The sequence below is a fragment of the Pinus tabuliformis genome, chromosome 4_2 (assembly GCF_031772625.1).
Source record: "Pinus tabuliformis cultivar Carrire ecotype Pingquan chromosome 4_2, CPIR1, whole genome shotgun sequence".
In the NCBI taxonomy this organism is placed as follows: Eukaryota; Viridiplantae; Streptophyta; class Pinopsida; order Pinales; family Pinaceae; genus Pinus; species Pinus tabuliformis.
The window spans coordinates 587,429,500-587,444,277 of NC_142304.1; the positions used below are offsets into that span (position 1 = coordinate 587,429,500).

At 38.6% G+C, this 14,778-nt stretch overlaps 1 protein-coding gene across 1 annotated transcript in view; it reads left to right on the top strand.

The window, feature by feature from the left end:
- Nucleotides 1-946: 946 nt before the first annotated feature.
- The window catches only part of LOC149170664 (1-acyl-sn-glycerol-3-phosphate acyltransferase PLS1-like), a 147,393-nt gene continuing 133,561 nt past the window's right edge, over nt 947-14,778 (top strand). The window contains exon 1 of the mRNA XM_089423973.1: nt 947-1,434. Within this exon, the coding sequence (XP_089280099.1) occupies nt 1,198-1,434 (237 nt within the window). The 5' untranslated portion in view covers nt 947-1,197. The remainder of the gene's footprint in view (nt 1,435-14,778) is intronic.

Sequence of the window (14,778 nt, forward strand, 5' to 3'; positions counted from 1 at the left end):
CTTAATATATACCTCTCTAAATAAATAAATTAAAAATATAATGTAATGGTTAAAACACTACATTGTCCAAATTTGGAAGAAGAGAGTGGTTTAGTTAATCTTTGAAACACACCGTGAGAGACCATTGTTTTGGACTAAACACATGACCATAATATCTACCTAAATCACTAGTGATAATATCATAAAAAGATAAACACTTTGTTGTGGATAAGTCCTAGAAATGTACTTGGGAGATGAAGCCAAGGAGAAAGAAGAAGTACTATATTGAAAAGTTTAATCCCATTCAGAATCATCAAAAAAAGCGTACATAGAGGCGAATATTTTTTGGAGAGCCAAAATTCTTAATGTTCAATTAAAGACTAACTCTCATCAACTCCTTTGTGAGAGAGGGTGCTAGAAAGGCCAAAAAAGGTGTGGGAGAAAAGAATATGCATTTTTTGCTCTTCCGGAAAAGTGGAAACATAAAAACATTTCATTTTAGAATGCGAGGCCTTCAAAGACATCATAGAAAATTATGCAGATATTTTGACAGCTAACTCTTGAGATAATCTATTTAGCGAAGAATTTGTCAAAAAACTAAAAACTTTTATTGTAAGACTTCACAAAAAAAGACCAAATACAAAACTAAATAGAAAAATAAAATGTCCCATAAACTAATTTTATCCTGGTAAACATTAAAATAAACTAATTTTATCCTCGTAAACATTAAAATAATTTATTTTCATTGATATCGGACTTAACCATACAATTGACGGTGGCATCGAAAACTACGCTATTTAAATGCCCAACGAAACCTCTCCCACCTAAAAAGAAATTGAAATAATTGATTAAACCGGATCACGGGTAAAGGCCTTTTAGCTATTTACCACTCCCTTCTAACGATTCCCGTCATATATATCGGCAATCGACGTCTAAATCATGCAGAAAGCGACGGAAAACCACGACGGAGGCCCCAAAGTTGATGGCCATTTAGCGGCCTCCCGACTAAACTATTAATCGACGAAAATCTGAGGCTGCTCGTAATTTTGCATTTTCGCCCTCCCATTGAAAGCACTCGTAAATGCTGGTTGGTGCAAACGGCGCTGATTAAATGCTGACAGAACCTGCTGCAACAATTAAATTGCAGATAATGGAGGTCGCGATGTATTTCTCAGCTTGATTTCGTGGTCACGTCCTGCAATCGGGTCCGCGGGGTTGATGATTAAAGGCTCTTTCACGGGAAATTGGATAGTCTGTGATGATTTTCGCAAGAAGTTCGGAGGCCTGCGAGACCAGCTTCTGTTGAATTGGCCCATAACTGAGTGTTTCGGAGCTAATCCCTTCAGAACAGAGGGTTTTTGTGACTCGCGATTCATGGAGCTTGTTGCGGCAATGTTTGCGCTTCCCATAGGCGTACTGTTTCTTGCCTCTGGCCTCATCGTCAATGCTATTCAGGCAAGCTGCATTTCTTCTCTTAAAATTTCCCAAGCTTTTCATATTAAAGGCAATAAGTGGATGTCCTGTCAAAATTCCATGAGCCCGTAGGTCAAGTAATCGTAGTTTGTGAGTACTGAAAAAATTGGATCTTTGTCACTTCAATCAAATTTAAGCGTTTTTTCCAACCTGGACTGAGCACGAAAAAACAGTATGTTAAGGTCCATGTATTTGAGCTCGCTTTTCAATAATATATCTTTCAGCTTTATTTTTTATAAAGATTAAACGCTCTCCCTGCAAGCTTTAATGACTGAAGTAAATTCTAGCAATTACTACTTCGAGTCGTTCAAATAAACAGAGGTTTTCTTGAAAAGGAATCATAGTCTGAATGCTTCTTCCTGAATATCGTTGTTCTTTAGGTAAATTTTAGGCACTGCGCCTCAGATCGCGCCTGCGCTTCATCATGTCAAAGTAATAAACTTTAAGGGCTTTCTTTACACATTTTATTCCTTTAAAGCTGTATCTTGTTGACTGTGCTCCTGATCATTCACATTGCAATCACTTTCAGAATATACTACGAGTTGTGATTTTATGTTTTGTATTAGTTTGTCTGACTGCATTACACAGACTAGTTCGTGTAGCCGTAAATTTCAGATTTCAGTAATTTTGAATGAGTCATTATGGGAGCCATTTAGCATTAAGTCTTTGGAAGTGGCCATTAGTGCCAGGTAATTAGGGGATCTGATCCTTTCTTTAAAGAGCTTGTATAAATTTTTCATATCTTCTGAATATTTAATTTTTGTTTATAAGAATGAGATATGGGACCAGGGATTAACTTTAAAGTCTTACATTCCCGTTGAAAGCAATTTGGTTGCCAAAAAAGCAAAATATTATCCCTTAACTGATAAAACAATGTCAGATGTAGAGTAGCATGTGCATAACTTATAAGTAGTTTATATTTATAGTGTATCTTTCATATCATAGGGATCATTTGATTGTGATACCTGCTCTGGATTTGTAAATTATGAGCTCTGACTAGAAAAGTCATTGTTGAAAGACAAATTTATTCAATTTGGTGAAATTTATCAGTTCGCATGACACTAACCTATCTATTTTGTGGTACACTTCCGTAATGCTTATTAAGTTATTTATTGAGAGTTCACTTAATTTAGAGCATCCAACACATTTTATCAATGGAAGTTATTCCTAGTTTGTCAATAAAATGGCCATACACGAAGTGAATACAAGGATCATCGTAGTCATTATGCTTTAATAACCGTACATTTGACAGGGATGCAAGGGAATGGGTTTATGGTAACCTGATGTTATATCACCATGCAATACCAAATCACATAGTGAATGCATGCTCTTTTGATAGTTAAAAAGGATTTATATTTGTAATACAAAATATGATTTAAAAATGGAATGGTCTCAAGTTCTCTCAACCGATCCCCCAGAAGTTTGGAACTGACCTGCAGAAATGTGCGAGGAGAAGCCCATAAGTGTAGTTGATTTTTTGACCCTTGTACTAGATGTGTTTTTCCAATTTATATTGAAATTCATCCCTTTAGACATTGGATTTTTTGCATGCTATCGGTCAATTATCTATACAATCTTATTACCATTTATTAGGTATAAGTATATTAATATTTTTATTTTCTGTGGAGCCTTGCGTGGCTAGTTAGTGGCTGGGGATTGCTTGGGTTATGGGTTAACCTTGGGAATCTCCTCCCCTATGTCTAAACTAGAACAATATATATACATGTGAAATTTTCATATTTTTTACATGGAACTCGTGGTTTTATGGATGGTAAACCTAGAAAGAAGATTGGTCTGCCCTTGTACTTGAGAGCAGAGAGCGGTGTTTGTTGGTACCTTGCTAGTGCCATGCAAAAATTTGCTCGAAGGTCACATAATGATAAAACAATATGCAATATAATCCATAGCCACATCAAACAAATCCCATTGACGAGCATGCTCGCTGGGATTTGAACCTAGGTTGTTATTACATCAACTACTCTAAGTTGTTGATAGACAATAACAGTGTTGCACTAATGGGGAAAAAATCGTGATTAAATCGTTTAATTGCGTTTTTTTCAAAATAACGATTAAATCGGCAATATAATCAGAATTTTTTTTAGCCGATTTTCTTTCGTAAAAATCGCGATTTTTACCGAAAAAATCGTGGGCCTGTTGGGTAGTGCGTGTTTAAGGGAAAAACACGATTTTTTTTGGTCATTTGGACAACAGAAGGCACGCTGGGGTTTGGAGACTTGGAGATTTTGGAGCTAAATCAACTAACTGGAGGAGAAAATCGAAGAGTGAGCTAAGGAGGAGACACATTATCTCCATAAAACCGGTATGGGCACCAACGTTTTGTGTTTTCATTGTTTTGTAACTTTGTTTTTGTTTTTTCTCTATGTTTTTGGTTGGGTTTGGAATGGGGTTTTTGACATTTGTCCAATGTAATTTTTTTTTTTTTAGTTTTTTTTGGTTGGGTTTGGAATGGGGTTTTTGACATTTGTCCAGTGTATTTTTTTTTAGTTTTTTGGTTGGGTTTGGAATGGGGTTTCTTAAATTGTATGTAATTTTTTTTTTAGTTTTTGTACAATTTAATAGTAAAATACTAAATTGTAAGTTTGTAACTTGTAAATACTAAATTGTAATCCTTATTTTCCCATAGGTTCACCGAAACACCATTCAAGTTTTCAACTTCAAAGTTCAAAATCAAACATGCCAAGGAAATTGGACCCTTTCTGGGAATTTGGTGAACCTGATGCTTCGAATGATAAAATGAATTTGTCTTGCAAGTTGTGTGGGCACCATATGTCTGGGGGGGTGTACAGATTGAAGTATCACCTTGCACAAATCCCTGGATTTGATGTAGGGCCTTGCACAAAGACAAATCCTGAACTCATCCGAAGAGCCATGAAAGCATTGGAAACTTTAGACCACACTAGAGAGGCCAAAGCAGAAATGAAGAGGCAACTAAAAAAGTCAGCTGAACAAGGAAGTGGCAGTGGTTCTACTGTAGCATCAACCAACCCGGTAGCTGCCTCATCATTTTTTGTTCCTCGAACCACATTTGGTTCACAGCCATCTATCAGTTCAATGCTAAAAAAAACTGAGAAAGAACAAGCTGACAAGTTGCTGGCAAAATTTCTCCTTTGGAGTGATATTCCTTTCAGCATTGTAAGGAATAATCCATTTTTCCAGCCTGCTGTTGATGCTATTGCAACTATTGGCCCAGGGTACAAAATCCCTTCTTATCATGACATGAGAGGACTGATTCTTCAAAATGAAAAACTTGATTGCACCAAAAGATTGGAAGATTTTAGGGGTCATGGGCACAAACAGGATGCACTGTGATGTCAGATGGTTGGATTGACCAAAAGGGGAGAACCCTTATAAACTTCTTGGTTAGTTGTCCCAAGGGGACTATGTTTATCAAATCTGTTGATGCATCTGCACAAATCAAAGATGCAAGAACTTTATGTGATTTGCTGGATGTGTTTATTTTGGAGGTGGGTGTAGAAAATGTTGTCCAAGTCATAATGGACAATGCTGCAAATTATGTTGCTGCTGGCAGGATGCTTATGGACAGGCATCCTACTTTATTTTGGACACCTTGTGCCGCACATTGTATTGATTTGATGTTGGAGGACATAGGGAAAATTACCTTTGTCAAAGATATTTTCGAGTCATCCAAAAGCATTACAAAATTTATATATAATCATACATCTGTGCTTAGCTTGATGAGAAGATTCACCGACAACAAAGAGTTGGTGCGCCCTGCCATTACACGGTTTGTCGCCAGTTTCATATCTCTTCAATCCCTCTTGAATTCTATGTGGGATGTGAAGAGAATGTTTCTTTCAGAGGAGTGGCGTGCTTTGCCAATGAGCCGCAAACTAGAGGGAGAGGCCATATGTAGACTAGTTTCATACCAGGAAGACTTCTGGGCAGGAGTGCAGGAGGTGTGCGCCGTCACTGAACCTTTGGTAAAGGTTATTCGGTTAGTTGATGGTGAGAACCCTACAATGGGCAATTTGTATGAGGCCATGGATAGGGCCAAAGAATCCATTCGGGCCTACTACGAGATAAGGGAGATGAGGGGTTTTAGATACAACTCCTATGGGGAGTGATTGATGAATGATGGAACAACACACTCCATCGTCTCATTCATGCTGCTGAGATTTTTCTGAACCCTGCATTTTCTTACGCATGTGGGTTCGTATTTGATGTTGAGATCATGGATGGATTCTTAACCTGTGTCCAGAGGATGGTGCAATCTCCAATAGAACGTACAGGAATCTCTAAAGAAATTGAGACATATAGGATGGCAGGTGGCACATTTGGCTTTGACATGGCTGTGACTGATAGAACAATTAAAATGCCAGGTATTTTTTAGTTTGTTTCAAATTTCATTGTCTCTTCAAATTCCATTTTTTTCTTATGTTTATTTAAAATTTTGTTTGTAATTTTGTTGTAGATGCATGGTGGATAATGTATGGTGCCAGGATACCCCTTTTGCAAAAGCTTGCCATTTGAATCCTTAGCCAAACATGTAGCTCCTCAGGATGTGAGCGCAACTGGAGTGTATTTGAAAAAATACACAACAAGAAGCGCAATAGGTTAACACTTAAAAATTTAAAATATTGCAAATTTCCAAATAAATTTTTGAATTCATTAAACAATATTTTGTTTATAATTATTATTTCACGATCTTTGTACAGGTTGGAGTCCCAACGACTTAATGACATGGTCTACGTCTACTACAATCTTCGATTGTGGGTGAGGCAACTTGAGAGGACACCTAATATGGAGGCCATCTCATTGGATGGGATTGACACCACTGCTGCATGGAGGGTTGAGGCCGAAAGGCCTCTCATGGAGTTTGCTGATGATTGGTTAGTGCAGGATGTAGTGGAGGGGGGGAGAAGGAGGAACAGGAGGAGGAGGTGACACCACCTGCCGGGGCTACCCCTGCCACCAGTAGAGGACGTGGTCTACCTCTTATAGCTCCTACTCCTAGTTCTTCAGCTTCTAGAGCACAACAGACTCCACTGCCAACTCCACCAGCACCAACATCTACATCTAGAGGAAAAGGGAAAGCTATGGCATTTTCTCGCAAGAGGGGCAAAGGAAATCAATAGTATTAGACTTTAGTTATTTTGTTCATTTCATTGTATATGACATTATGACTCATGAGATACATTATTATATTTTTTGTTGATATCTTGAGGTTGAGTTGGGACTCAGGAGTCGGGACTTACTATTCAGGACATGATTCACTGTTATGTGTGATTTTAGCACTAGAAATGATATTAAACATTTTATATATTAGTTCTTTTATCATATTTGTGTGTCAATGTATTTATTTTATGTTGTAGACGGTTTAGATATTAAAAAAATTGAAAAAAAATGAATATTTTTGTACCAAACGATTTTTTCCCCGCCTCGAATTAATCCCGATAACGATTAGTGCAACATTGGACAATAACATAAAATACTTATTTGGATTCAAAATAATTGTGTCTAATGGTTTGGATTCTGAATGGTTCTATCAATAGATATATTGCCTTTCCTATGGCAAACATGAAAAATGAGGTGACAAAAATGGGTAGAATTCTGAACTTAAATGCGTAGGTGCTTGCTCCATCATTTTGTTTAGGGTTCCTTTCTTCATTCTTTGATCTTAATGAATTTTATGGGCTTCTTCTTGCAAAGTATTTGCTTAGAAAACCTATCTAGATTCTACATATCAAGGTAATATAAGTGAATGACATAAAAACTCAACATCTAAAAAAAATAATTCATTACCCTTGCTTTGATGAAAAACCAATCTTAAAGGGTAAGCAATGTCTTGTACACAAAAATTAGCATAGGCACAGGCATAGATACTATACTATAATGTGAAAGGATCATATATATATATATATGTTTTTTCAATGAAAAGGCACAAAGCCCTCTTCAATTGTATTTATATAGAGGGCCACCGTTTGTAAATCATCATTCATTTTTATATCTTATGCAAATATACATTCATATATTTTTTTAGTCTGTACAATTAAAAGTTGAAACGTTAAAACTATAAAAGCTTCTACTACATACATACAACATAAATACCAGACATTAACAGACAATCCAAGGGCCTAGTAAGGCTTCCCACCAAGCTATCTAGCCACACCAAAGGTTCCACAATAACTTTAGCATCAACACCAAGAAGTCCACCCTTGGTTTTTCACTAAGCTTGCCTCACATGAGCTCTCCAAGCAAAGTGATCCAAGTCTCCTCTAGGGTTCTTGGCAACAAATCTTAGGTCCTTCTCACACAGAGACTTGGATCCTAACACTTCCTGTCTTCTCTAGGAATTGCCTCTCACGAACCCTAGCACTTTCCTTGCATAAAAACAAGTAGAGAGTCACAAGACAAGTTCATTTTCAAGTTACAAATCACATAATGAATTCACACATATCTAAGATGAGATGATGTGAATATGACTACAACTATGTCCTCTTCTTCCTTTATATAGAATAGGTGAGGGAGGCCAACAATAATAAAGGGTACAAGGTCCATAAAAAACTATCTCAATTGACCTAACTAATCAATGGGGAAGTCACATGTGAAGTGCTTTAACTCCAAGGTGACGCATGTTGATCTCCAAGGTAAGCACATCCACATAAATAACTAAGTGGTCCCATGCTACCTAGGGTTAAGCTCCCTCCTCCTAGATGCCCCAACTTTCCTCCTCTCATGTAGGTTCACCTCCTAAGCAAACAACCAATCTCTCCATGTGTGCTTCATGAAGAATGCCACCATGCCACATAGGATACTTTCTTCCTAAGGAAGTGCGCCACCTAATCATCAAGTGAAATTCTAGTCATGCACAAGTAAACTATCTCTCATGTGTATTTCCACCAATAAACAACTAAGGTAGGCATCACATCATGCACTCCACATTACATGACGCACCCTCAAGCATGGTGTAAACAATTTTAAAGCAACATCAAAAGCTATAACATGATTGAAATGGCCTATACCCAAAACATAACTAGGTTGGAATTGGTAAAAAATTAAACACAAATTGGTCAACAAAAAAATACATAAATATTTAAGTTTTGATTACAAAAATGTCCTTGTACATCCATTTGGAATCCAAACCATTAGACACAAATATGAATAGTTTTCTCATGTATATAACATTGTAATGCTGAATATAGCAAAAAGTTACCAAGTGCAGTATATTTTTAAATCAAAATATAACCACATTGAGGCTCTAAATGGCTTATTAAGTCCAAAAATAATCATTCTATAGGCTATAATCAAATCAAACTACAAAATCATTCGATTTTTTTTTTTGGGGTGAAGGAGGTGTATTGGTGCAAATCTAGTCAAATTGATTGCTTTTGGTTTGATTTTACTCAATTTTGAAAGGTTAGATTAGTTTATGATTGGTTCATACCAAAATTGGTAATTTTTGTCTTTGCTTAGGAAACCCCCATAACTAGTTCAACTGATTGGTTTAATTTTTTCTGGTCGAATCGTGATGACATTGGTTTGAACTAAGATATTACTCCTAAACCCAAATTAAATCAACAACTTGAAGTACTCTTCCTATCACCAACATCCCGACTGGTTTGATCGACAAAACCATGCAACATCAACTCACCATCTTCTGCATACTCCAGAACATGATGCATTGTTTCCTTTGAGTAACAACATGCATGCTTTGCAACTACTTAGTGAATTTGCATTGACTTAGTGATACACTGGCCCAAAGTGTCCGTTGGAAAACATATATTAGCTTTGGTATTAACTATATATACATCAAACATCTAGTCAATTATATATACATCAAAGGATCTAGCACATTTGAATCCAAATCATCATGTGACTTTACATTTGGTGCCATGGGAGTGGCCAAGGGCTTAGAGTCCATCATTTGGAATATCTTTAGAATCTCAACTACATACTTACTTCGTCTGAAGAATGCCTGACCTGGACTTTGTCACAACTCTAGACCCAAAAACTAATGCATCAATCCAATGTCATTCATCTCAAACTCTTGTGCCAAATCTACCTTGCACCTTGGTACGAGCTTCTCAAAACTCCTTGTAAGTATCAAGTCATCTACATACAGTTCCAAAACATGGAGATTTGATCTATTAGATAAATAAAAGATTGGGATTTGTAAAGATTTGGTGAATCACAAACCTAATAAGTATTCATCCATCCTAGAGTACAAAGCATGCAGTGCCAACTTCAACCCATAAAGGGATTTCTTCAAAATTGCACTCATGGGTATCTTGCCCACACACTTTAAACCTCTCAGTTGATTAATGTGTACTTCTTCCTTAATCCCATAAGGTTGCCTTTACATCCATTATATAATTGTTAGCCATAAATTGATGCTAAAGACATTATAGTCCTAATAGAAGTATACCTAACAATTAGAGGAAAGGTCTCCTCATAGTTAACTTCCGCTTTGGGAGAATCATCTTTCTGTGAAATGAGTGTTGCGCTTCTCTATGCTACCATCAATTGCATGCTTTACCTTGTACAACTACCTGGAATTAATCATTGATATTCCCTATGGTCTAGGTGCAATTTGCTGCACAATATTTTTTCATGATGGTATTGTACTCCTCCACCATGGCATCCTTTGATACTTGCTCACCTGCTGCATTCTCTTCACGAGAATGCTTTGCATCAATAATGGAAGACATCAATGCAACATAATTGGAAAACTTCTTAGGAGGATAACTTACCTAAGCTCCAACTTGCTTCTCTGCCTCCTCCATTGTTTGTGTAAATCACCTCAACCACTTGGATGTACTAGGTAGTAAAGTTGTCTTTGTTTCTATACTAAAATCTAATTGGTTCAACTTTGATTTACATTGAACCTATTGATGAACTTTTGGGGCAACAAGATTCTCCAACTTCTCAGTCTTTTATGGGGGCTCTTGAGACTTCAAGGACCTTACATCATTTTCAAAGTTGACATCTTGGCTTACAACTCACTTCTCTGCTTCTTGCCATTGCTCGAATAAGCTGACCCTTCAGCCTAAATAGGTTGCTCTCTCTAACTCCAATGGCATGGCCCTTGTCAGAGTTAGATCCCATGGGTCTGATTAGTGCCTGTTTGTTCTGGAACGCTACACAACCCCTTCTTCTTTATCATAAAGACTAAGAGCAAACTCCACTTGTGTTCTAACACCTATAGCACGTCCTTGCACGTCCTTCACTCCCAACCTACATCCTAACTCAAGCTGGAATATCGCTATTCCAACCCCCTTCACTACATGTTTGGTATCAACACTAATATCCCAATGAAATCCTGCATCCCATTCTATTAGGTTTTCAAACTACTCTTGTGCTCTTGTCATATGTTGTGTGGCTTCACTATCTAGTAGCCATGCACCAACTAGTAAGGTGCTTGAGGAAAGGTAGGAAACAAGTGTGAATTCAGTTTCAAATTTCCTATCAAGCATTTCCCGAGCTTCTGCTAATGCAACTATAGTTAATTGCTTACCCTTTTCGCCCTTCTTCCTCTTTGGACACTGTGAAGGATATTGCCCCGTCTTATGATAGGCAAAATAATTGACCTTAGTCAAGTCCTTCTTCTATGGTTGTGGGGCTAACTCCTCACTCTTGCTGCTTGAACCTTTTCCTTTGCTCCTAGTTGCCCAATTGGGGAGAGCAAGATTCTCATCATCAACCTTGTGCTGGTCTCTTGATAGATGTTCTGTTAAAATTGGCAACTAGGGCCAAATTCCATGTGGGTCTACTTATTCATGGCAGCTGATATTTTTCTTGGATTCCTCTCGTTGAGAGGTGTAGGATTGATCAAAAGATCATCCGATTTCAATAAGTATTCATGGAGATATGAATTTATTTGTGTTATGGGACAATTCGTCAAGGTCGGCCAACAACCAAATAGCCCCCTCTCATCCTCAACGTAGCACTATAAATAAAAGCGTTTTTGAATTCATTTTACACACCTCTTGTGATCTCTTCATCTCCACTTGTCTTTGGGTTTTGGTGGGAGGATAGATCTTAAGATGATACGCTGCCCGAGACGAAGCCCTAGACCCTAACACTGTCATGGAGGAGACACAACTTGTTATACGCTATCAAGGAAAGGCCTTAGACGTGGAGCTGAAAGGGTTTACTAAGGAGACCTACGCTGCCCTAAATTACATTCCATAAAGCCAACCTTAATGCTGGTATGGAGAAGCCACTTGATGCCCTAATACGTTGTCTAATACGCAGCAAGAAGAGGCACTTAACGCAATCATGAACACAGCTAAAGGGAGATCCACAAAAGCCCTAACCGCAGTCCTCTATACACAGCTAATCACAAGGCATAACATAGACCCCAATACATTGTCCTATACGCAACAAGAAGAGGGACTTCGCTGTCCCTAACACAGTCATGGAAGGAGGTTAAACACAAGCCTTATCTGTTGGCCTTATTCCACTCATACGCTGGAAAGAACACAGCTCTAACGCTGCCCTAAATGTGGTCATGGAATCACAACAAGGATTGGACAAAAATGCAGGTCTATGACTGACATCTAGATGCTGATTTAGGAGGGTCATATTATGCCCTAGCCGCAGAGAATAGGAGGGCTTATGACTGTATAATGGAGGCCTAAAAGACAGGCCCTAACGCTGTGTAAGAAGGCTCAATGCAGGCTTGAATAAGGGCACCTATGTGCAGTCCTAAGGAAAGTCATACACACTGTTACAGTCTCAGTATATACTACAGACTTGGGTATAGAATCTCGGTGACTAGGTGCAGTCATAGAAGGAGCTTAGACAACATGGATTTGACAGTGGTGCAGCCTCAAGGATAAGCTGTTCAAGGGTCAAGATATTTGGGTGTTGTGTGTAGACCTATCTTGCTGCTGAGCTAGGCCGCAGGCCATAGCCAACAACATAGAACTTTAAGGGTTGCACTAATCAGTGGCAGTGCTGGAACCTCTCTTGGATCACTGCAGTCTTTGAGTTGTTGACTGTATCAAGGACTAACATGATGTAGGTGACATCAATGATGTTGAGAACAACTCAGTGATATTTGGGTGCAGCACCAAGACGATGAAGTACAACATGATGATGAATGCTGCAGGATGATGGATGCAGCATGATGGCATGGTAGTGAGGTGCAACATGATGATGAGGTGCAGCATGGTGATGGGAGTAGTATAGTTATGAGAGCAGCTCAGTGATTAGGTGCAACACAGTGACAGGTGCAGCATAGTGATGGGTGCAACATGGTGATGGAATCACCTTGTAGGATCAGTGTAAGCTGTATGTCTTCACCGGAGTTGAGATCGACTACCTCATGTGTTATCTTCATAGAGATCTCTGCTCTTATTTTGATAAGTCAAAATGTTGACTTTCGATGTATATGTAATATCTCTCTCTCTCTGCTGAACTATTGAAGAACATAAGAAGAATCGATCAAGGGTTTCCCCAGATTGGGGTTTGTCCCTGGTTGGCGCCACATCTTGTGTCCTCTTGTCTTGGCTTGTTTTCTACGATTTATGTTTATGTTCTATATGCATTTTACTATCATGCTAAATGTGATTGCTAATCTGGAATTGATATTGAGCTAATATGGAAAATTGAAGTAAATTTGCTCTCAGCATAGAACATACCTAAAATTAACATGGTATCAGAGCTGAGGTGAAGACAAAGCCCAAGCAAGAGTGAAAGAGCAATCACCGAAGACAGTTGGTCAAGGTCAAAAGACTCAATGGGTTCCTCATCCCACTTCAAATTCACCAAGGGTGAAGTTGAATCAAGAAGATTATTAGAGTGGCGTAGCGGAAGCATCTAGTGGCCTACCTAAAGGTCACTTCAATGGAAAGTCCAGATCTAAGGATGGAAAGAAAGGCAAACACCTTTCTTGCAATGAGTTTGGCCATTATGCGAAGTAGTGTCCGAATAGAAGGGACACATCACTTGATGATGGTAACAATCATTCCAGGGGCATCTTCAATGTTTGAAGGAATGACAGGTACAATGGCAAAGGAAAAAAGAATGCAGGTCATCAGGAAAATGGCTGAATCTTCAAGAAAGCAAGGAACTCCAGGTATGAAGAATCAAATGTTGTTTCTGATAAGAAAAAGGAATATTATCTTATATTGGCCCTCTCCACTACTTCTTCAGACTCTTTGGGAATTTGGCTTATTGATAGTAGTGCTTCAAGGCACTTCATCGGAGAGAAGGAAACAATCGTGGAGATTATACTTGGAGTCAATGCCAACTATCTCGGAAAGCGTGTAGGGAATGTTACCCCTCAATTGAATGAGGGTAACATGATTAATTTACAAGAAGTTCTTTATGTACCTGATGCCAAGAAGAACCTGGTGTCTATTTCGGCAATGGAAGTCAAAGGTTTCAAGGTGGCATTCATCGATGGAAAGGTACGTGTTTGAAAAAGGAATTTTCAAGATGCTTTTATTCTTGGGTTCAGGGTTGGCAATTTGTATCAAGTTGCAGGAAGTCCATTGGGGACCATGTCGGTTGACACATCTCTTCTATAGCACCGAAGGTCTGCTTATTATGGGGCCCTACCCGATGTGAGTCAGATGGTGACAAGGATGCCTGAATTCAAGAAGAGCATGGAAGTACATGTCTGAGATGTACCGAAGGAAAACTTACTAGGGGACCATTCCCCTCATGTAGCAAGTCCACAGATTTGGAACAACCTGAGGGGTTTGAGATTCATGATCGAGAATCTCATGTATGCAAGTGGAAGAAAGCTCTCTATGATTTAAAGCAAGCACCCCGAGCTTGGTGTGAGAGGATTGATAGCTATCTAATGAAGTTGAGATTCTCTAGGAGTGAAGCCGATCCAAACCATTGCTTTAGGGTTGTGGATGCTAGACCTCTCATACTGGTACCTTATGTGGATGATCTCTGTCTGGTAGGTATTGACCCTCTCATTTACAAAAGTAAGAGGGCGTTGGATTCCGGATTCGGAATGGTGAACTGCAAGCCCGTGACTACCTCGATGAAGCCTAACTTTAAGAAGTTACGTGGTAGTGATGTCGGACTTGATTTGGGAAATGCCTCTGAGTTTCATAAACTCATACTAGCATTGATGTTCTTGATGAACTCTCGTCCAGATATATGTTTTGCAGTTAGCATGTTGAGCTTATATATGGTTGATCCTCATTGGATTGTTGCTAAGAATCATTTGAGATATCTTCAGGGCACAATCTCTCATAGATTGAGGTACACTGCCGCAAATGTGAAGCTGCATGATTATTCTGATGCTGATTAGGCAAGCAGTGTGGAGGATCACAAAAGCACTTCTGTGTGCTAGTTTTCTTGATTCTGCTTTAATAT